The sequence below is a fragment of the Chamaea fasciata genome, unplaced genomic scaffold (genome assembly GCF_029207755.1).
Source record: "Chamaea fasciata isolate MVZ Bird 193981 ecotype frontalis unplaced genomic scaffold, bChaFas1.0.hap1 SCAF_3, whole genome shotgun sequence".
NCBI classification, from domain to species: Eukaryota; Metazoa; Chordata; class Aves; order Passeriformes; family Sylviidae; genus Chamaea; species Chamaea fasciata.
In genome coordinates, this window is record NW_027094088.1 from 5440925 (window position 1) to 5463355 (window position 22431).

Consider the following 22431-nt stretch of genomic DNA (forward strand, 5'->3'; position numbering starts at 1 on the left):
AAGAGTTTATTACAAAAAAAAATACATTTGCATTTTAAAACGACTGTAAATGAAAGAGTAGAGCACACACAAAGTAGTAAAAATAGGTACCAAAGCCCCATAGTATAAAGCAATACCCATGGCAAAGTAAGAGTCTCTTGGCACTCCATAGGCAAAGGCCAATAAGGGAAGAAATCAAAGAGAGAACAAGTGAGAAGGATTGATGGCAGCAAGGCTCACAGCCTCACACTGTTATAAGGGAAGTTTCTTAAACAAGTCACATGACATTTCTCAAGTTCCTGAACACAAGCAGCAGACTGGATTGCAAGAAAAAAAAAAAATGCTGAAAATAGGAGAGTTTCATCTTTTCTAGTCAGCTTTTCAATCCACAGTAAATTAATTCCAAGTTCAACAGAAATAAATCTGCCCACTACTTCATTCCTGCTACAATAGCTACTAGCAGAGACGTATTCCCACAAGGAAGGTTTCTCTAAGAGGATCTGGGAAAAGAACCTGAGCAAGGGACAAGAATTACATTATCCCCAGAAGAGCTGCAGCCCTTCCACTCCTGGAAGAATACTCAGCAAATACTTCACGGGGACACTAAACCACTTTTCTTGGGTTGCTGCAAACACAGATGAGATGAGCGAGGTTTAGGAGTGCATCTGACCCTGGCAGAATGTGCAGCAGCAATTCTCACTCTGTCCTTTTTCCCTTCGGTGCCTAAGGCTTTGTTTCCACAAGTTTCCTATACAGACTAAAAATGATGAACTACCAGCAATTACTAATCTCACATCTAACACAACTTTCCATTCCATTTGTTTCTGCATTGGCTTATGGAGAGTTGGAAAAGACAGATTGTAAGTCCTGTAATGTTATGTGTCTGGTTCTACTCCTACTAAGCATGGATGATTGTACAGGAAAGGCAATTGCTTATCTAAATCAAGATAAGCATTATTTCCGTATGTTCCATCACCAGGGGAAAAGCATTCACAGATGCACTGTAGTACTTCAGATTTGTAGTACAGATTTGCTCTATCACTTCTTGGACTTAAACGAGATCAGAACCTGAGCACAAGGAAGAAACATCTGTTGCAGACAAATCATTTTCTACTCAGCCAAAAATGCAGCACAACATGCAAGTCAAAAGCACTTGATGATGAACACCAACACCTTCTCCCTGGCTGCACAGTCTGCCAATATGGTCTGTTTCAGCTAATTACCAAGTGGCATAATTGGATTATCTGAGGACTACAGCCAAGTACCTCCAGGAGGAGGAGGCGGCAAACAGACACCACGAATCACAGAACAGATGTGGTTGGGTGGCACCTCCAGTCATCAAGTCACCCAGAGCAAGCTGTCCAGGACCCTGTCCCAGTTGGGTTTAAAGCACCTCTAAATACAGAGATTCCACAACCTCTCCAAGTAACCTGCTCCAGTGTTCAGCCAGCCTCACAGTATGTGTGTAGTTTTGGTTTTTAATGCTCAGAAAGAATCCCCTCTTTCAACTTGTGCCTACTACCTCTTGTCCTGTCACTGTGTACCACAGAGATGAGGCTGGAGAGACCTCTTTACACCCTCCACTCCATGTTTATAAACACTGATCAGATCCCATCTGGGGTATCTCTTCTTCAGGCTAAACTTCAGCTCTCTGTCTCTCCAGGCACAGGAGATGCTCCAGCCCCCTAATCATGTTTTAATCATCTTTGTGACTCATCCAGTGCATGAACCACACTTCCCAGTTCTGCATCACCAACCAACCTCCTGAGGTCACACTTTGCCGCACCTTCCAGGTCAGGAGGTCATGGTACCCCCTATTCGAGGCTCTCCAGGAGGCATGAAAAATCCTCCATCTGAGGGGCTGTAACTCACCCCTGTACAACTACCACAAAAAGCCCCGAGCTCGCTCACTCAGACCAAGTTTAACACAGAGATATGGCTACCAGCAGCCCTCAAACAAGGTTGTAAGTGCGAGCCTTGACTTTTCAGCCACATTTAAATGGGAGCCATTGAAGACATTTACACTTTACAGACAGAAAGAGTGGTGTACCATGAGAATTGATCGAAACAGCCAGTCACTCTGAACAACCCACACAACACTCATGCAAAATGCAATTTGCTTGTGTTACAAGGTCTTGCACAGTCCTTAAACAACCTTTTTCTCAGTCTATCCCACACAGCTCTCTATATCCCCAAAATAACAAAGCTGAGTGGCAAAAAACCCTTTAAGTCTGGGAGAGAAAGAAGTAGCAGGAAAGCAAGAGCCTGCCTTTTTTATGAAGTTTTTGTTAGCCTAGAGAAGACTTGGTATGGAATGCTAAAGTACCAAAGTTTGAGAAAGAAGTAACAACAAACGAGAAGAACAAGAACAGGAATGCATTCTCAATTCTAATTTGTGATGCACCCTTATCTGCAGGGACATGAAACTGTCAATTCATAAATCAGAGCCTTCTCACTTCAGCAGCATGCACATTGACAGCAAAGACACGACATAAGTAGGCTGAGGCCCTTGGGTATTTGTGTGTTTACATGGAGAGTCAGCATCCAGCTGCTCTGGTTGCTATGCTTGCTGGAGATTTCATGATTTAGGGTCCATAGAAAAGGCTGCTGGTTCAGCTGTGACTCAGAAGGAGCTGTGCTTTGTCTGTGTGAAGAAACCCCTTCAATCGCTGTCTGGTTTGGTTTTATAATGTGGACCTTCAGAGGGATTCCAGACTTTGTAATGATCTAGTGGAATAAAAATGCTGTTGGATACAGGATTTTGCTAAGTTCTTGCCCAAGCCTGATCATCAGTACCTCACTCCAAGCGGTACCAAGGATTTCAATATAGATTCTTCTCAGTGAATGGCAGCCTGAGTTGTACTGAAGTACATCAAATGGTCAGTCAAGGTCATCCTGAGGCAAGAACTACACTGCATTGCCTCAAACTCAACTACTTTACAACCCCCCTCTGCTATGGAGAGTTCATAATTAACAACGGAAGTTCAGAAATGGAGACACAAACAAATGACACTGCTTTAGATCATTGTTCATTGCCCCATGAGTATGTTGATACTTGTCTATAAATCTAGAGGACTACAGGTGATTCTGCTTCACTAGATTCCTTCCAAGAGAAAGCAGATCCCTTCACTGCAAGAGCTGTCTTGGCAATATCACAGCACTCATACAACTATTCCTGGTGTGCTCAAACTGATCCAGTACCACTTGGGGTATCTATGAGCCTTCATCCAAAACAGCACCTACCACCAGCAGTGAAGCATTCCTCTACTCACCTTTACAAACTGTTTGGGAAAAAAATTACTTTTCGTGACCAACCAGGTATTCAGTCCTCAGCAGCACCCGTTTTACTTACCAAAATGTGAGAACTCATTTAAATAAGTGAGCACATACAGCATCCAGGAGGATTAAAATATGTTTACAGGGGGGAACCACAAAATCATTACTTTCATTCATTAACTTATTAAGCTATCAGACAATTTTTATTCTACATTTTCTGCTTTTTTAACTCTCTAAACCATTGCTGAGCAGTGACTTCTCTGGTAGAGTATTACAGGCTTTTGTAGTACTTGGAAGTACAGCTTGGAAATAAAATGCTGCTACCAGAAGACTATGAAACTTGTGCAAAACTATAAGCAAATATTTCCTGGCATTGTCATTCAAAAACCTCTCTCTGCCTGACATAGAGTGACAACAGCTTACCGCGTGGGAGAAGGAACTTTGGTTTTCTAGTATTGGGACAGGCAGGTAAGTGTTGGGGTTTAGGTTTTTTCCCTTTCGTTCTTTCTCGAAGGGAATTTTCTACCATAGGTTGCTAGGCGACAAAAATGACCGGATACTTGAGAAAGACAAAAGAAGTTGCCAAGCTCAGGGGAGGGGTGCAGCCGGCTACTCTCTCTCTTGACTTGGGGGCTCCTCTGGTGTGGGCAGAGATATCACAAGATCTGGGCTGGAGGAAGGGGTTGGGTGCAGCTCCCGGCTTTCTCTTGTGCTCTCGGCATTTGGAGGGGAGACAGGCTGCAGTCGCTGTGGGGAGAATTCACCACCACCGCGGGGTTCTGTTTTCGGCTGCCTTCTCCCACCACGAGTGGAGCTCTGCTCGTAAGAGCGGCCCTGGGTATGCACTGGGACCTTATTAACACCTGACCTCGCCAAACAAAGGACCCTACACCATCCACCCGGGTGTCTGCGGGGAAATCCCGGGATCTCCGAGCCCCCGTCTCCTCCAAGAGAGCCTCTCCCAGCCCTGTAGGGGAGCCGGGCAGCCCCTGCACAACCCCCGCCGTTCTTCTGCCACTGCTCTGGGGTTTTTGCTACTGTGGCCACGCACCCCCTGCCTGCTGGGACACCCCTCTGCGCTTCCAGCTACAGCCACGGAGTTTGTTGTTGTTTGTTTGCCTTGCTATCCATACACATGGTACTCCTTTTCCCATATCTTTGCCTAAAAGCCCTGTAATTTCAAAGTTATAATAATTTGGAGGGAAGGAGATGATCTTCTCCATTCCGAGGCAGTTTCCTGCCGTAGTCGAGACGGCCACTGCACTCAGAGTGCTTCAATAAAACCTTCAGGGGACTCCAAGTATCAGGACCATGTTATCTAGAAGTCTTTCATACCTTTTCTATGTCGCAATCTTACGGGCAGCTCCCCACAGCTCTCGCTCTTTCTCTCCTTCTTCTCTCTTCTTTCTGCAGTTCCAACTCGCTGCTTGCTATCCCTAGCACGGCCACCTAACCCTGTCTGTCCCTCGTCCAGGGTTACTTTATCCGTCCCTCACACGAGCTCCCGTCCCTTCGTCCTCACACACAGCCGGCAGACTCCAACTGACTCTCCTACCTAACTCACTCTTTTATTACACCCAGCTGTGAGGGCAAGGCTGCTCCCACTCTTCGGTAATGAACACAGCTGCAATGTATCAGCGGCAGGATTGCCTGTAGCACCAGCTCTGCCTTCCCACAGTTTCCCACCTTCCTTGGCAGACACCTGTCTTCCAAGCCAAGACAGTAAGTTCGCACACAGGTGCAAGAGATGATGTTTTCTGCATGGAGACATTAGGCTTGGGGGTAGCAGCTCTTACCTTACAGCACCTTTTCCCCCCCTACTCCTTGAGATACCAGATGTAATTTGCTACACTGAAGAATAGTGGAGGTTCAACATAAACAGCAAGGGACAGAGGAAACTCCGAATACTTGAAGACAACTCTACCAGTATTCACTCATTTGTGTTGCAAGTCAGGCTTGCTTCATTCAAGGATTTAAAACATGGAAATTAATACAAACTCTCAAGCAGTTACAAACTCCCTAGCAGTTAGCAAAAAGATCTATCTCTGTCTTCTTTTACATATCTACCTAGAACTGAAAGACACACCAAATCTCAAAGCCTTTAAGCCAATATAAGAATGTCTGTGTACATCACATATTCTCCTGGATTTAGTTACTTGCAGTACACTTACAATCCTTCCCCTGTAAGAACACTGGTGGGAAGGCAGTAAGAGGGGAAAAAACAGAATGGAACTCTACTTTTTCTTTAAATATGACTGACCCATACTCTGAGTGACAGCTACACGAAGCCTGGGGTTTGCTTGCAGTGGCTGTAGATTCATTAGAAATCCCAGCAAAGGGCAGCACTGCAACACACAACACATTGGCAGGTGAGCAGTAGAGTACCCTATACAGAAAAGATTACACTGAACTTGTGCGAATAAATTCAGTGCAGGCTGAACTTCAACTACAAGTCATACCTGTGCAGCAAATGGAACATGCAGAGCTTGGAGCACCTTTCCAGTCTAATCAGCCATACCACGGAGACCATTAAAAAGCCCATCACTACATGAATAAGCCTTTGTGAAAAAGCAAAGGGCAGGATAACACAGGGAAAAGTTTTAAAGACAGAGGTGCAACCGGTTTCTTCATATCTGCATTTTCTTCATACCTACTCTGCATTAGAGACGGGCTGAGCCTTCTGGACAGGAGCCTTTGGGTAAACTCTAGAGCAGTCTTTTCTAACACAACATTTAAGCACCAACTCCCAGGGATGCTGTTAGTGCAAAGGTGCTTGCAGAGAACTACATCCACTCTCAGAAATAAATGTATGGGCTACATCAGCACGAGGCTGAGAGGCTCCGTTTCCAACATGTACGTTCTGTAGCATCCCATCCCCAAAAAGCATCTGGAAATTTTGGTGAAGGCCTTTGTGACACATTTCTGCAAACATGCCAAGTCAACATGCAATAGCCTGCAAGTCTCAGGACAATCTCTGTGCACAAACATGCTTCTCCCTCATACCGCACACTGAAATAGAAAATACTTCTCAGTATCATTTCAATGGTTTTCAGAGCTGTGCAAAATCCAAATTTACCATCTTTCAACTGGATTGTTGAGCCTTCTCTCTAGCACAGAAGAGCATTTTCTGGGCATCATAAAAAACCAGCAGCAATTCCTACAGGGCTGAGAATTTTCTCTCAACTGGATTTTCCAAATACACACCAGCAAGATGCCCTCACATGGAGAAAGCCACGTATCACTTCACAGATTAACTACTACCATTTCATGGTTGGACTCAATGAATTTAGAGGTCTTTTGAAGCCTTAACAATCCTATAATTCTACACTAGGATTATTCAGACCCGCACTGGCTTATTAAGAGACATTCCTACATGCTGAGCAGTTTGGGTCTACTGAATCAAAAAGGGGAAGCCAAGTTTATGTTATTTCCAGTGACTGGGTTTTTAACACATGTGTAATCAGGTGTTTAACTGTGCATGAAGCAGATATAGCTACACATGAAAGCCAGTTAACATGATCCAAGCGGAGAGCTTGGTGAGCTTAAACTACACCAGTGATCCCCTAGCACCCTCAAGGGAGTTAAAGCAGTATCATTACTTCATTTGAGTGTGAGGTTAGTTTTCAAACTTACTGCAAACCTCCTACACCCAGAGTTGGGTGGCTTAACCCTGTGTCATCACCAATTAAAAAGAGCCAGGCAGCAAATCCTAGTTGAGACAATAGTTCAGCACCTTCATAAATACCTGTCATTTCTAAGCTACATCAAATTAAACCAAGACATACCAGTCTCTACCTGTCTAATCAAAAGAAGGGTCCATCTTCTGCAGAAGGACATCAGCTTTTCCCAATTGCATTTGAAAATATCTTAAAGTCACTTATCCAGGCAACAGATCCACATTAGCAAGCCATGACAAGGGTACAACTTAACAGCTTGGTTCTGGCCTCAACCTAATCACAGGCACATGGCTTCTAATCAGGCTGGCACACTGGCTCACATCTGTGTGCAAAGGCTGGGAGGACATACGCCACAATCCATCATAAATTATAGATTAGGGCATCAGTAAAGATACCATACTGAGCAAAGCTAGATGACTTACTGAAATCGTCTTTGCAGAGCAACACATTAATTTGGGGGTTGGATCTTGCAATCCCCCACAGTCAAAAGAAACTCATCCTTTATATGCAAAAAGAAGAATAGAAAAAAAAGTAATCGAAGACAGAAGTCAAAATATATAATCTGTAATTTTCCCCTGCATAGATAAAGCCATCTTACTCAAGTCAGCCACCAAAATATTCCAAGCCGGAATCCACAACTTTTCTCAGCAGTTTCTGTAGAACAGCACATCCCAACTTAAGGCATCACTGCTGCTAAAGCCATCCTCCCTCACACCCTGAGCAGCCCTGCCAGCTGACAGCACACTGCATCATCTTGACTTCCTAACTCTACTGAGTACTTCCTTAGGGACCTTTGTATGAAACTCCAGTGCAGTGACATTCAGCAGCTACCAAAAAAAAAAAAAAGATTGTTTCTCACATTGCACGGGACAGAAGCTTGGAAGTTATTAATCTGATCAAGATTCACGTCACCAGTAATTAAACATTAGAACTACTCTTTCTGGCAAAGATGTGCCTAACTTCCCTTTGTATCTCCACCTAGTATCCCTCTCTAACACCCATCAAGAGCTTGCAAAGTCTCAATAAGGACACCAATTTATCAATTTGCTGTTGAGAGCAGCATCCTTTCCTATGGTTAACTTCTGCCCCTCAAGGAGCTGTCTGGCACTGTAGATAAGAGAGCTTTCTCAACTGCATGCAGAAGAGCCACAAAACAATAACTCTATCCAGGACCTGTGTAAGCTTAATGCTGTATGGAAGTTACCTTGTTAAAAAAACCACAGAGCAGCAGCTTAAAGAGAAGTCATCATCTTAATTACATCAAGGACAAGTGATTTACTTCCTTAGAGAGAGGATTAGCTACACTGGATTTTGTGTTCATAATCTATGTAAATAGATCTGAACTTTTTACTAATCATAATCTCACACTTGCTGGAAGCAAGAAACTTCTTTGTTTTTCCCAAAAACACTTTAATGCAAACTGTAAAACGAGCGTCATCTCTTTGGCAGCTAGTCCATCCTACTAAGGTTATTCACATGAAGCTCACCAGAGAATAACAAGGTCAACTGAACACATCTTCAGTATTTTTGTTTACTGAGGTTTCCTTTCACCCCTCACACTAAGCACACTAATTTAACTACTTTATCAGGGAGATAAAAGAGATAGAGAGATAGAGAGATAATTCACCTCCAGTAACAAACCAACAAACACAGATTATTACTCTGTTTATGCTCAAGTAAACTTGCACCTGAAGAGTTATTCCCATCTCTGTACTGTGCAAGTTTTCCTCTGGAAATCAATAGCCAAGGTGTGTATTGGGAAAGCCAGAAAGGTGTGTGGGGTCACCAGATCAGATTTGCACCACTCTGCAGCTTTGCATCTGATCAGGACACATCCTGAAAGGGCAGCCAAGAGCCAGAGCAAAGCAGAGCACACAGGGCTCTGGTTACACCCTCCTGTCCTGGCAGCTTTGGATATCTGTGGCAGCCAAACAAATACCAACCCAGCCTTAAAGTTACCCCACATTATGCCACGGGCACACAGACTCCTGGACATCCTCAGCACAGACTAAGAAGCTGCAAACATGGTTTGTTCTTCTTACCCCTCTAAATCCTTTGCTGCTTCCTTAATATGCACGTAACATGGACAGAGAGCAGAAATGAGCAAACAAGATTTTCAGCTACATCCACAAAAAGCACGTTTCACAAGCATTCAAAATATTTAATTACCATGATCCTCACACAGTTCGTTTTTTCATGGTGCTCCCCCAGCCATTATACACAGCAATTAATAAGCAGTGCTCTCCATATGCATCTAGGAGACACAGTTTTCTAACCTCAAACACAGAAGTCCTGAAGAGACCTTGTAATAACATGTTTAGCATCAGTAACAGTGGTGTGCCAATACATGAAAAGTAAGGACAATGCTGAATACAGCACGAGTTTAAGTGAATCTGGAATTCATGCTCAGGGCCACAGGTAACAGAGGAGACCCTGAATGGTAGGACACAAGTTATTGCTGTTTTCTGTGTGTACTCAGCAGAAAAACTGCTGCACTCTGAACTTCATCAAACCAAGAGTTTCAGTAGCAAAAGCATTTTTTTTTTTTGAGAGAGATAGCAAAAATTACACTAAGATGTCTCAATTTATTTTCCTCCTTGTCACTCAGCTAAAAATCTGCTATAAAGACAATTGTTACAGTCATTGTAAGAAAAAAAATAACAATGAAAGCTGATGGACTTGGATTTTTGGTGGGGGGATGGTCTCGAAGCACACAGGTTTCACACAGCTCTTAGCAGGAGAACTTGTGATTGTCAAACTTGTCTAACAACCTCAGTGTTCTAGCTGAACATAATTTCTTTTTCTGTATAAATCACTGATAATATTGAGTGGTTTAGAGAGATGCCATTTCTTACTTGTAGGTGTCTGGCTGAATTTCACTGCAGTATACTAGTGGTGCCACTTTCCAAAGTCTGTTTAATACTCACCACCTTGGTTCCTAGTTCCTGCAGGACAGATACTCATCTCAAGCAGGGCTGCACTGGGTTCTTTGGAGAGTATTTGTGTTAGTCACCCATCTCAAGAAATGCTGGTCAGAGCTCAGTGTTACCACACATTTTCTTTCCACCATGAAGCATTTGGACTGCCTTATCTACATGCTTTGTCTCTGTAATCTTGTGTCAACCCACTGTGAATATTTAGAAAGCTACACATTCATAGTACAACGATGCTTTTATTAAATCCAAACCTTATTATTATACATAAAACCCTCAGTGTTAAAATAGATTAATTTGAATAGTTTGAGCCGTATCATTTTATTTAGAAATAGCAGATTAAAAAGATTCAGAGACTGCCAAAACATCTAAACATATTTCAAGACTTGTTTAAAAGGACTGCAGACCTTTTGTGTCATTTAACCTAAAACAAAAATAAACTCCGTTACCGTGTCCTTCCATTTTAACTTCATCCTATGAAAAATAGTTCTTACCACTAGAAAAGATCTTTAAACCACCACCTGAATCTGCTGTTTTCTTGGCATCACTATTATACCAATGAATTCCAAGGGCTGTGAGAGTCAGCAGGACCACCAGCTGCCTGGAGTTAGACAATACCACTTAGTCCATTTTCTGAATTACCCAATTAATACAACAAAATGTTTTTCTACCAGTGACACGCAAAACTCAGCAACAACAAAATTCCCTAGACCCTCATTTTTAAAAAAGCTTTCCAGAAAAGTTTTCAGAAGTCATCTCTCAAATTCACCACTGCAGAGTAAAGATATTTTTGGGAATTAGCGTGTACCCAACAAAATGCTAATACCGATATTTAACTTCAAAATGCACTCTACCTGTTAGTCTACATGGTGGCATTTTATTCACTGAGCAACATTAGCTCCTGTTGCTGCACAAGATGAGTGCCTAACGAAGTGGTATGTAATAAATAGCATTGAAACAAAGGGATATAAATTCCAGGGCCTCATAAAACAAGTCCATTATTGACATGTTGTCAGGAAGACACTCTGTTTCAAAGTACATGAGAAGACAGATGAGATGTGTGTGCTTGTGGTGTATCTGAAGGATAACAAGTGGCGAGAACAATGGACCACAGTATATTCACACCATTCAGCCCTCTGTGGCAAGCTCGTTCTGTTTCCAAAGTGGGCAACTCCTCATTTCCTTAATAAACACAATTAAACCAGAGAAAGCTTCCATTTACAGGACCACTTCAAGAACAAAAGTTCTGTCTTCCTACCATCCCCTCTTGACATTAAAGAGGGCCACTTGTCACTAACTGTCCCTTTTCCTGCGACGCTTGATTTCCAAGATCCACTTGCACAGCCTGGCAAGTGGCACACCAAAAATCAGGGTGTAGACAGCAGAGCCCTTCTGAAAACAAACACTGCCCACATCAGACTGTCCCCCTTAGCTCAGAAATGTGGGCACCAAGCTTAGTCTTTGCATTCCACATCATGCCACCCTCTTCCCAGAACCAAGACTGAACACTAACACTGACTAAACTCCATGCCAAAACATACACCAACCTAATTTCTTACAGCTGGTTGTGCCCATATGAGGAGACCTGCAAAAAATCTAGTTTTTTTTTTTTTTCTTAGTGACAGCAGAGCATTTTAAAAGACACTGCCTCTTTGAACTTCCAAATGTTTTCTAATAGCTTTGCTGCTACAAAGAGACAAAGCCCTTGTCAGCTGCCATTCAGAATTCAGTAACTTCACTCCTCAGGAGCCTTTACATAGATGCACATCTCCCTATTACAAAGACTTCCATCCTCACCAGAACACTGAACATCCACCAAGATTTGCTGGTGTTCTTCAGAATTAAGTTCTGAACAAAACTTCTATCAAAAGGTGGAGGAGGGATAGGGAAAAACTTTCTTCCACAGACTAAGACATGTTCCAATTTGCCAGTAAAGAGCACCCATGAAGTACCCTGGCAGTGAAGTTAGTTCCTTCTCAATATGAACTTCTTGGGTCGTTTCAGTTTGCATAATTCTGCATCCAGACTTTTCAATAATCTTCCATTAAACTTTCACATAACAAAAATGAATCCCTAACTGGAACCTCCCAACACCCTCCAGCAAGTCACTCACATTTAAAAATGGGTTTTACATTAAATGTAAATGATAATTATTAAATTAATTAAAAAATTAATAAAATTACATTAAAAAACGAAGGTTTTACATTGTACACGCAATTTTTTCCTAACAGCCAATACAAAAATTTGTACAGGACTGAACAGTCAATCTTCAGTTGAGCAGTGAGTGTCTATGGGGATGGCTGCCAGCTCAGATGCTCTCTGCCCTTCTCCTATCGCTTCTTACTCCAGCAGCTGATTGATTGTGCCTGCTTCACTTGATTTGTTCTTGGTTGCTTTCTTGATTTCTCCTCATCACTCTTCCTGAACAGCCACTCTATGCTTTACTAATCAATCTGTCATTTTTTTCACTGTATATGGTAGTGGGAGTGAATTGTAAGGAATTTTTTCCAAATTGCCCATCAGTTGTTTTGGCTTGACAAATACACTGAAGATTTTATTTTCACTACCATCACCCTTCAGACCTCTTCTGTTTGTCAGTGCAAGAGCAGCCACTTTTCACGTGAAGAAAATATCAGAACTTGAGCATGGCATTGTCAGATTATCACCAATTCCATCACACCTGGAGCTTCAGTTGTTCTCTCCAGAATCTCATCCAGCCTGTACCTGTTGCCCTCTGTATGTCACATCAAACAGAGCAAAAGTTCTCATCAGCAATAAGACTTAAATTTTTTTTATTTAAAAATTTCTAAATTTTAAATTTTTTTGTTTTAGTTTTTCTGTAATTTGGCTCCAAAAAACAGCTTTTAGACACACTTGATACCTTCAGAATGGGGGTCAACATTTAAGAGAAATAAAGTTTGAAAGAGATGCAGTAACAGTCACATTAATACACATACTTCTTTTAATTATCCTAATCAGTTGGAATGTGGAAGCATTTCAGCAGGGCAGCCTTCCAGAAGTTCACTATTACACATGGCTTACTTAAAACAAACGCATCAAGGGAAAAGAGTGACTATGGATATTTTCTCTTGAATGTACAGTGCAACAAAACCTTCAAGTAGCAGAGAGGGGTTCCAGCACAACTTTTGCCTTCCAGCTTTTTTTTTTGCAGTGTACTGGGTACTAACAGAAAGAATGCAAGAGCAGCTACAAGGAAATAAATTCACCATTGCCATGATTCAATACCCACATATTAGACACTGACATTTTGCTTCTGTGAAGTGTAACAGCAATCACAACATAAATCCACACCTTGTCACTTTCAGCAGCCCAAGTAATGCAACATCTCTGAATTTCAGTGCTTTGGAGAGAATCTGAGAGTAGCTGGAATAAAAACATAGTTTGGGCTAGGAGGGATAAAGAGTCTCCCAGTTAAAGCACATGACATTCTGCATATTCCCACATCCCACAGGCCTCCAAAATCAGCTTGTGAGGAGTCAGGTAATCTTTTTTTAATTATTATTTTTATGCAGCCTTTGTTTTCTAGATGGACAGGCTTCCTGATGTTGCAAGATATAAATGACCTACTCAGATCAGGAAAGAGGTCCATGGGTACTGATGTAATACAGCTACTCGCTCAGCAATCTCTTGGCATATTTTCACTAAGAAAGTTATTCCAGCTGCTTTTAGGAGTAGACAATAGCAATAGCTGCTTTTCACAAGGACATCTGAAAAATCTGTGAGCTCCTTCAGATTGTGGTAAAGTAAGTGTTACAGCCTTCCAATTGTATTGCAAACATCTGATTAGCTCCAGGCCTCATTTCACCTGGACTATCACCATAAAGACCATGTTCACCTGCAGCCACAAGGTTACTCCACACAGGTCTTCACCCAGGCCAGTATTTGCCTTTAATGATAACAAAAGGGTCAGAAAATTGCTCCTATTCTGCAGAGGCAGGAAGCACTTTAGGTCTCACAGATCCTCCTTCAAAAAAAAAAAAAACCCACAGGGTTCAGCCAAGTAGGATAACAAGACACAGGAAAAAAAAAAAGAGGAGGAGGAAACCAGTGCAGAAGCCATCCCTATTCCTCCACATCCTTGTGTGAATGAAAGGGAACTAGAGTAACAAGGAACTGTTACACAATTACCTGCAGAGTAGAGAAGTCTGTAAGCAAGGAGGATTCACGTTTTTGGTCAGTTCTCACTGCAAGTATTTAGACAACTCTGCTGGTGATCACAACCATGATAAGGCTGCACACTCTAAGAAAATGGGAGTTAATCCAGGCCAGACTGATGTTCCTCAGCCCAAGAAAGCAGGCAGGACCAAAAGCAAGGGAGGCCCCATCTTCTCCAGTTTCTGAATCCTTAGAAAACAACACAGCTTGAACACTTCCCCTCTGCTCCTGGGTCACCTGCAACACTGTTTTGCCCAGATTCCCTGTATCATTATCCTCAGTAAGTTTAGGCATGGCTGACTGCTGGAGTATCTGGAAAGTAAGATTCATGGAGAGAAGATCTATTTTACACACTTAAGGGTTAGTGACTCCATCTGGGGATCCCAGCAGAGTTCTGGGACACCAGGGAGGCTTTAAAAATTTTTGTTGGGGCTCCCCTCTGACCCCATCCCAATTTTAGGCAATCATTGCTGATAACGACTTGGGTTTTAAGTCTTGGCCTCCCTAGAAGTAACTTGAGACTGAGAAAACAGAGTGCTCTGTATTTTAGGACACCTCCATTTTACTTACCATCACTTTCACTCTTACTTTTTAAGTCTTCCATCCATGTTGGGATAGTTTTCAGTGCAACATAATCCCCCAAGTACTCCTTGCGTCTTTCTTCCAGGGTCATCTTCAGCAAACGCTCTGTTCAGGGGAAAGAGAAATAAAAGAAAAGCTTTGCAAGTTTTCACACATTGTTGCACGTGAGCCAGGGGATGACCAATGCAGTGTCCTTGATGGATGAAATGCCACTTGAGAGGACCAAGCAGGAGAGATGTGACAACAGGAGCTAACCACGGTGCAGCTGTCCAACTGCACACTCCTGTTTCTGGCTATCCCAGCTCTGCAAAGTTAAAATTCTTCCCCGCACCCTGGGGCTGTCCAGGCTGCCTCCCCACATCACTGCTGCGCTGCTTCCTCCTGCCTCTTTAATTCCTGTGTCAGAGAACAGCAACTTTAGTGGGGAATTGTTGTTTCACAGGGAGTTTTCAGGTATTAAAGTCTGTCCCGTAGGTGCTGCATTTGTAAACCAGAACTAAGAAAACAAAAGTTCAAGTAAAGGGCAGGGAGCGTGGTGGGAAATTAATAAAATGCCACTACATAACAAAAGAGATCAGAGCCACAGCAAAGGTTCTGTCAGTTGCTGGGTGTCTGGGGTAGTGAAAAAGGCATGTTTAGCTTTGGAGATTTTCATTACAACATTGACAGGACACACCTGGCTAGCACACTAAAACATAAAACACATACAGGCAGTTGTTTTTGTTTTTTACTGAGAAGGTCACTACCTCTTTTTTCAGATGTTTAGTGAAAAGTAAAGCTTCAAACACCACCCAAGTATGACAGCTACTGCCAACTTCACTATTCTTCAGACCCTGCTATAAATGGACTTTCACAGTTAAAAAAAAAAAAAAGTCATCCCAATGACCCAAAACTGCAAGCAACCCCAGCACCTCAGCTCATTTTGCAGTCACATCCTCTTTTCCCTCCTTTCCTCATCAATGCTTAGTATCAGCTCAGCACAAGGTGAAGAGCTTTTTCCCTCCCAAAAGAAGGGAGGAAAAGAAAAGGAACAGTAGAGAACATCACGACACCCATACTCCACTCAAATCTCTGGGTCTGTTTTTACCAGTAGCACTGTAACCACACTAACAGTTTTCCTTGACATGTTAATCAGTAATAAATGCCTTTCAATGACTGAAGACTTTTTAGTGGTGTAGGGAAAGGCTAGACCTATGTTATTTGCACTTTACATACAGGACCAGGCAGACAGAGAAAGAACATTTTCATCTCAACTTGAAGAAGCAGCAGAAGATGAACACAGGAACTGCTTCTCAGATCAAACCTTAAAAAACAAAGAAAGCAAATCACTGGGTTCTGGTTTGGGGTTCTTTCCTTCGTGGCTTTTTCAAAACAAAGTTTCCTAATTATGCAGGCCGCTGTCAGCAGCCTAATAAGGCAAGTTTTGAGCACAGCCTCCCTTACCAAAATAAGTTTATTTCAGTATTTTTTGACAGCATCCCCAATTTCTTTGGTTGACAAAAAACATTTCTCTCTCCCTATTCAGCCTGGTATCTCAGTGGGACATCGACGCCTGCCAAGCAGAGCTGACACAACGAGGGTCACCATTCTGCACAACAGCTCCAGGCACACAAAACTCCAAGTATTCCAGGGCACACTGGAAGTCCTACAGGCAGGCAGACCTGAGAGAGCATGTCACTTTTGAGGGACTGACATGCAGACCAAGTCTAGGTGTCTTTTTGCTGAAGAGACAACAGAGCCAGTCCTGTGCCTTCAGAACACAAGTTCTTCTCCACAGGAAGGTTTTACCAAAGTCTGCTCTTGTGAGTCAGCAGCAAGAACTTAAACTGAGTCTTAATTATACACACAAACCTCCCGGAGGATGCTCCCAACAGCCTTCAGTGCAAGTACAGTTTTCTGCCTGTGGCAGAAACTCGGGAAGTTTGCAGGCAGCCCAGTCCTGTGTCTAAGGTTCTGAAATCACCTCCGCTCCTGCTCCGTTTCAGCTGTCCTCATGGAAGAGCTCCCCTGGGAGGATGTGGACCAACCCTTAATTACCAAGAAAGTAATTAAAAAAGCAAGCGTATTGTCAGTGGGTTTGAACTCAAAATTTAGCAATCAGTGCTTTTTTTTTCCTTTAAAGAAGGGCTTCAGAATATAAAAGGCTGAGAGCAACTGCACTTAGAGCTTGGTGGGAAGGACAGAGGCAGTGAGCACAGGCAGCTTTGCAGGGGTTCAGGGGTGCCTGTGAAAGGTGAAAGCAGATCTGGAAAAAAAATTGTTGGGCTTTTGTAGTTTCCCTCTCAATAATTGAGGTACTTGATAAGAACAGTTCTATAGGGCTAAAAACTGAAGGGCAATGCCAGCCAACAATGAAGAGAGAAGCTTTCTCTGCCCTCCTCACTCAATGTACTCAGGGCCAACACTATCAGCATGGTGCTGGAACAGTTACTGGAGCAGAAGACTGGCAAATGCTTTTCGTTCTCACTGGGCAAAAAGACAGGGAGTTGTGGCCAGCTAGCACTCAAAAATGCCTCCTGGATGGAAAAAGCTCAGCAGCACTGAGCAGCGCTGGTGTGCACTCAGTAACACCACCATGCTGATGGAGACCACCACCCCCACAGCTGACTGAGACACCAAAAGTGTGCCAGCAGCTCCAGTTCCCAGACCCTCCACTCTGCCCTCCTTAACAATGGTTTGAGTTCACCTGCCAGGCTCTGAATTCACACAGACAGCAGCAGAGCTGAAAGAGACAAGTGGGAGTAATAAGAACATTCGCTTGAGCCTACCAGTAACTTTTCCCCATCTGCCCCTTGCATTTTTTGAAGGTAAAACATACAGCATTAAGGGAAAAGTCATAATTAATCACACATGAACAATGCTTATGACAATTTCACTGTACCTTCATCATTGAAAACAGAAACTTCTGTCAGGTAGAAATTTGTTGCCTCACCTTTAGTACAGAAACACGGATTGTAAAACGGTTTGAAAGAAAAAGCCTCACTTCATTTGAGAGGAGTCTGACAGGAGCAACTAACCTACAGAAAAATAAATTCATTTGTGTTTTAACAATTTTTTCCTTAGAAAGGTTCACTTGAATCCTGTTCATTGAACTGGTCTTCTGCCTTCTTAGCTTGAAACATAGAGTCACAAGGGTGATGGAAGAAAAAAAAAAAAAAAGAAAACTTAAAATATGACCCTCTGATCTGTTCTTCTTCCTCTCCTCATCTATTACTACATTATATGGAACACACCGGGCAAGAAGCTTTCCTCCTCACAGATATAAATGCTACACTTCCACTCTATGATTTTTTTCTTGATTTTTAACGTTGCTCTCCCCGGGGCGAATGTAAAGTACCAAAAAAACCCCAATGTCTGCATCAAATGCTTGGCCCACAGTTTTCATGCTCTGGAGTTTGTCTTAGGGCTTTTATAAACTGAGAACACACTGGCGGTCCCTAAAATACATATAAAAATACATAAATAGTTCAAAAGATGGGACGTATGGGTCTCCGAGACTCCCGTACCCTAAACATTCCACCCCGGCTGAACGACACTAGAACCTAAACTGACTACCCCAAGGATTCCAACAAACCACGTTTCCCCTCAGAAAACAAACGCACTGAAAGGAGACAAAGCACGTCTTGAGAGCGTGCGCTCAACTTTCCGGCCTGAAGCACTCCCACAAGGTGACTTGGGGGCGGGCAGCCCTCGGGAGAGGGCTTGTTTACCGCCCTCCCTCCGCCCCGGGGCTGCACTGCTCGGGGATACGCCGCGGTGTGCGGATAACATCCCCGATCCCCGCACGCCCGGGCTGCCATGAAGGCTGTTTCAGCCAGGAGCGCCCGGGACTAAGGCAGAGAGCACGGAGTTCCCCCATCCCCACCCCGTGGCCCCAGCCGCGGCCGGCGGGAAAGCGCTGCCGGACAGCCCGCGGCGAGGCGGCGGCTCCGAGCGCACCGGGATCACCTCCCCCTTCCCTCGCTCCCTCCCGGCTCAACGTGGGCTTAAAGGCGGGAGAAGCGGGCCCGGCCACCGGGAAGGGCGAGAATACCTTTCTCCTCCCGCCACAGCTTTTTCCGCTTGTTGCCGGAGTACATGGTGGTGTGGCTGGCGGCGGCTTTGAGCTGCAGGTTCCCCAGGCTCACGAGGGGGTGGAGGAGACGCCGCGCCAGAGCCAGAGCCGAGCGATACCGACGCCCCGCGCCGCCGCTGCCGCCGCTGGTACCGCTGATCCCGCCGGCTCCGGCTCCGGCTCCGCGCCCGCCGCACGGTGCCCGTCAGCCGGGTCACGCCTCGCTCTACCCCGACACCCCCGCAGCGCCCGCCCCGCTCCCCGCCGCCCGTTGGCTCCGGCAGCCGCCGCTCAGCCGCCGCCTCCTCCTCCTCCCGCACCGACCAGGAGGAGCCTGAGCGCGGCGCCGCCGGGCCGGCAGGATCTGGGGGCAGCGTGTTGTGCGGGGACACGGCGTGGCGGCGGCTTGGGTGCGACACTGCGCGCTCGGCGCGGTGCCGGCAGAGCTCGGAGCTCCCGCGGGGCGGGAGGGAGGCAGGGAGCGGGCGGGCACCCCTGTCCCGTCCCGCCCCGCCGCCGCCCCCCGCCCGCCTCCTCCGCCCCTCTGCTTCCGGGTTGCGGCGGTGCCGGGCTGTGCCCGGGGCGGCGGGGCTGTTGCCGGGCGACGGCGCCGGGCCCGGGCCCCAGCCTGGCCGGGCTCCGCCGCTCGCCGGCGCCTCCCGTGCGGCACCGGGACCCGCGCGGCCCTGGGAGCGCCCGCGGCGCAGGAAACTGCCCCGGCCGGTTTAAACGCTGCCGCGGGTGCCGCGCTGAGGATCCCGGGCTGGGGTGTCCGGAGAAGGGCGAGATAGCTGGTGTAGGGTCTGGAGCGCAAGTCCTGTGAGGAGCGGCTGAGGGAGCTGCGGGTGTTCAGCCTGGAGAAAAGGAAGCTCAGAGGTGGCTTTATCATTCTCTAGAATTCCCTGAAAGGTGGCTGCAGCCGTGTGGTGCCACGTAACCAGCGTCCGGACAGGAGGACAGAGTCTTTAGTTGGGCCAGGGAGGTTCAGGTTGGACATTAGGAGGAATTTCTTCGCAGAAAGGGTGATTAGACATTGGAATGGGCTTCCCGGAGAGGTGGTGGTGTTACCACCCCTGGAGGTGTTTAGGAAAAACACTGGATGTGGCGCTCAGTGCCATGTTGTAGTTTGACAATCTGGTGTTCGCTCAAAGGTTGAACTCGATGATCTCGAAGGTCCTTTCCAACCTAATTGATTCTGAGATTCTGTGACTCCCGGGATCCCTACACCATTCCCCCAGCCCCTACTCGCACCTATTGTGAAATTCACTGCTGGCTGCAACAGAGGCCAAGGTCTACCTGGGTCCAAAGGTCAAGGAAGGCGCACCTTGACCCCTGCACCACTCAGCCTTCTCTGTACCGAGAGGAATTTTCTCCTTCAGACCAACTCCCATGGACTAAATAAATAAATACAAAAGCTTCCCTGCAGCTGTACAGATGCTCTTAGCTTCACTTGTGCCCCCATGGAGGGAAAGGCCCTTCCCCATTCAGGTGAATGGATTTAGCCCTGGAGCTTGACTTAGAGCAGGAGTGATGATGAGGGGGCTGCTGTGACAAAGGACACATCACAGCCTCACCGTGCTTGTTATCTGACACAGCTTCACCAAGACAGAACAGTTCACAGGGGTACAGAGATGCCTGATTGAAGTCAAACGCAGGGTCTGCATCTGTTCACATGGAAAATGGAATTCCAGCTAAATCATACAGAGAGTGTCTTGTGTGCAGCCCCAGGTCAAGGACAGGCTTTTCTCTTGTGAGACGCTCCTGTGCTTCGCCTGTATCAAAGAAAGGTGAGATACAACTTAGCAACATTTCAGTAGCAACATTTCAGTTCTTTGCTCTTAGTCTGTGCTAAACGCAAACATTAGCATCTCTACTGTAACCATTCATCTTGGTACAGCTCCTTGCAGTTAAATCGTTAATCTTATCCCACTCAGTGATGCAGGGAAGAACCCAGTTTACCTTTTAATAAATCAGACTGAGTCCTCTTTACAAAGCATATTTGAGCATTCCTGTTAGACAGCCTCCTGGAGGGTTGTTGTTATCTCTGCCTTATTTCTTAGCTTTGCCCAGGTGATGTGCCTTGGTAGCCCAAGAACAATTTTCTCATCTGGATAATAAAAATGAGAGAGAAACCGACAGGTAAATTTTTCTTTTTCTACCTTTTACATCCATTATGTGCAGCAAATATTTGAACGCATATCCTAGATCATTGAATATTTACCAAGCTACTGAATATTCTAGTGTCCTGTGGGATCTGTTCCACATTTTATAAATCAATGTTTATTGGACCAGAAGGGGAGAAGGAGAAAACTTAGCTCTCTTCCTGTAGAGGCCATCTGCATGCATTCTGCAGTTTCATTTGTAAAAGCAGCTACAATAGCCATAATTTTGAAAAATACCCAAGTATGTACATATATAAAAGGGAAAAAAATTAAGCCTGATGTTTACACCAGCCCTAAAATGAAAGACAAGATAAAAGACAAGAATAAAACTGGTCTTCAACTTAAAAACAGAAGTGTCCAAATGTTGCAATTCCAGTAAGAAAATTCTTACTGCATTTTACTTTTTTTTTTCTTCAGGTCTGGTGATACAATTGATCCCACTGAAGAAGCAAAAAATTGTACCACTGACTGATATGAGCACGACCTGTCTTCTTACACTTGTTGATTCTGGAGGCCTGAGGGCAGAGAAGCAATCAGCATTATCATACATGGTGGGAAAATTCAGCTAAAAAGTAGCATTTCAGTATTTGGCGGAAAACCAATCATGCTGCAAACTGGGAGATTATTTTCTGTGAACACTGTAGCGAGCTGTATACATTGAAGGCTAAAGCAATGCTCAGAAGGGCTTAAAAATGCTTTGTTGAAAAAAATGAGCATGAAAATAGCACCAACAGAAAATTGGTGTTGATCTAATGATCTGTGTGTATTTAGTCCATCCAAGGGCTACTGAACTAGGTTCAGAATGGTGACATGCTGCAGAGGAAGACAGGAAATCTGGGCAATGTCCAAAATTAGTATTTAAGAGATATATAGCCTAGGCAGAATACTAATAGCTGCAAAATGAACATTTAACATATGGATAAAGTAATGACTGGTTAGAGGGTTCCCATTAGAGATATAATAGGAAATGTAAATTAATATGAGAGTGAATGCCATGCTATAGAAGTGAATAAATGTACCAAAGGAGAGCTAGAGCCTCGATCCAAACTGCTGGATCAGCCAACCGAACCAGCATTAAGGCCCCTACGTGCAGCAATTCCACTGCCACCGGCCATCCTGACCAAAACAAAGGTGGTGGCACAGCAGATCCTGCTCTGAGCCCACCTCAGAGCAAAGCTGAGCAGATCCAGGGCCCTGCAGGAGGCACTTTGGATGAGCACTGGCTCCGTGGGGGTCAGCTGTGATGTGGGAGCCCTGGCGCGCCAGGAGAGAGTCAGTGTGAGATGCAGGTTTTAAAGAAAGGATCAAAATACCAGTTGCTGGGGAAATAGAGAGGATGGGAATGGAGGTTGGATGTTCCAACTTTTGACAGTCTTAAAAACGTTTGAAAAATTCTGTGTCAAAGAGAGAAGGCCAAACTGGTGCCACCTTCACAACCACCGCGTGGTGCTGGGTCAAGGCCTGTGCTGGTGGACTTTGAACCATGGGCAGCAAAACTGGGCAGTTTTGTGAGAAAAAGTGTGAATTTAACAAGAAGAAAATTCGCATAAACATGGTAATAAGCAGCTCTTTTCATTGTTTACAGTGGAAAC

General features: G+C 44.7%; 1 protein-coding gene across 6 annotated transcripts in view; it reads right to left on the minus strand.

The window, feature by feature from the left end:
* The window catches only part of MACROD2 (mono-ADP ribosylhydrolase 2), an 866072-nt gene extending 847193 nt beyond the window's left edge, over positions 1–18879 (minus strand). For 2 of the 6 annotated variants that reach the window (XM_066177797.1, XM_066177796.1), the window contains exons 1-2: positions 18657–18879; positions 14612–14728 (exon numbers count right to left, since the gene is read on the minus strand). In XM_066177797.1, the coding sequence (XP_066033894.1) occupies positions 14612–14728; positions 18657–18702 (163 nt within the window). In that variant the 5' untranslated portion in view covers positions 18703–18879. The remainder of the gene's footprint in view (positions 1–14611; positions 14729–18656) is intronic. The other 4 variants (XM_066177792.1, XM_066177791.1, XM_066177795.1 and 1 more) reach the window with 3 other exon arrangements.
* Positions 18880–22431: the final 3552 nt, after the last annotated feature.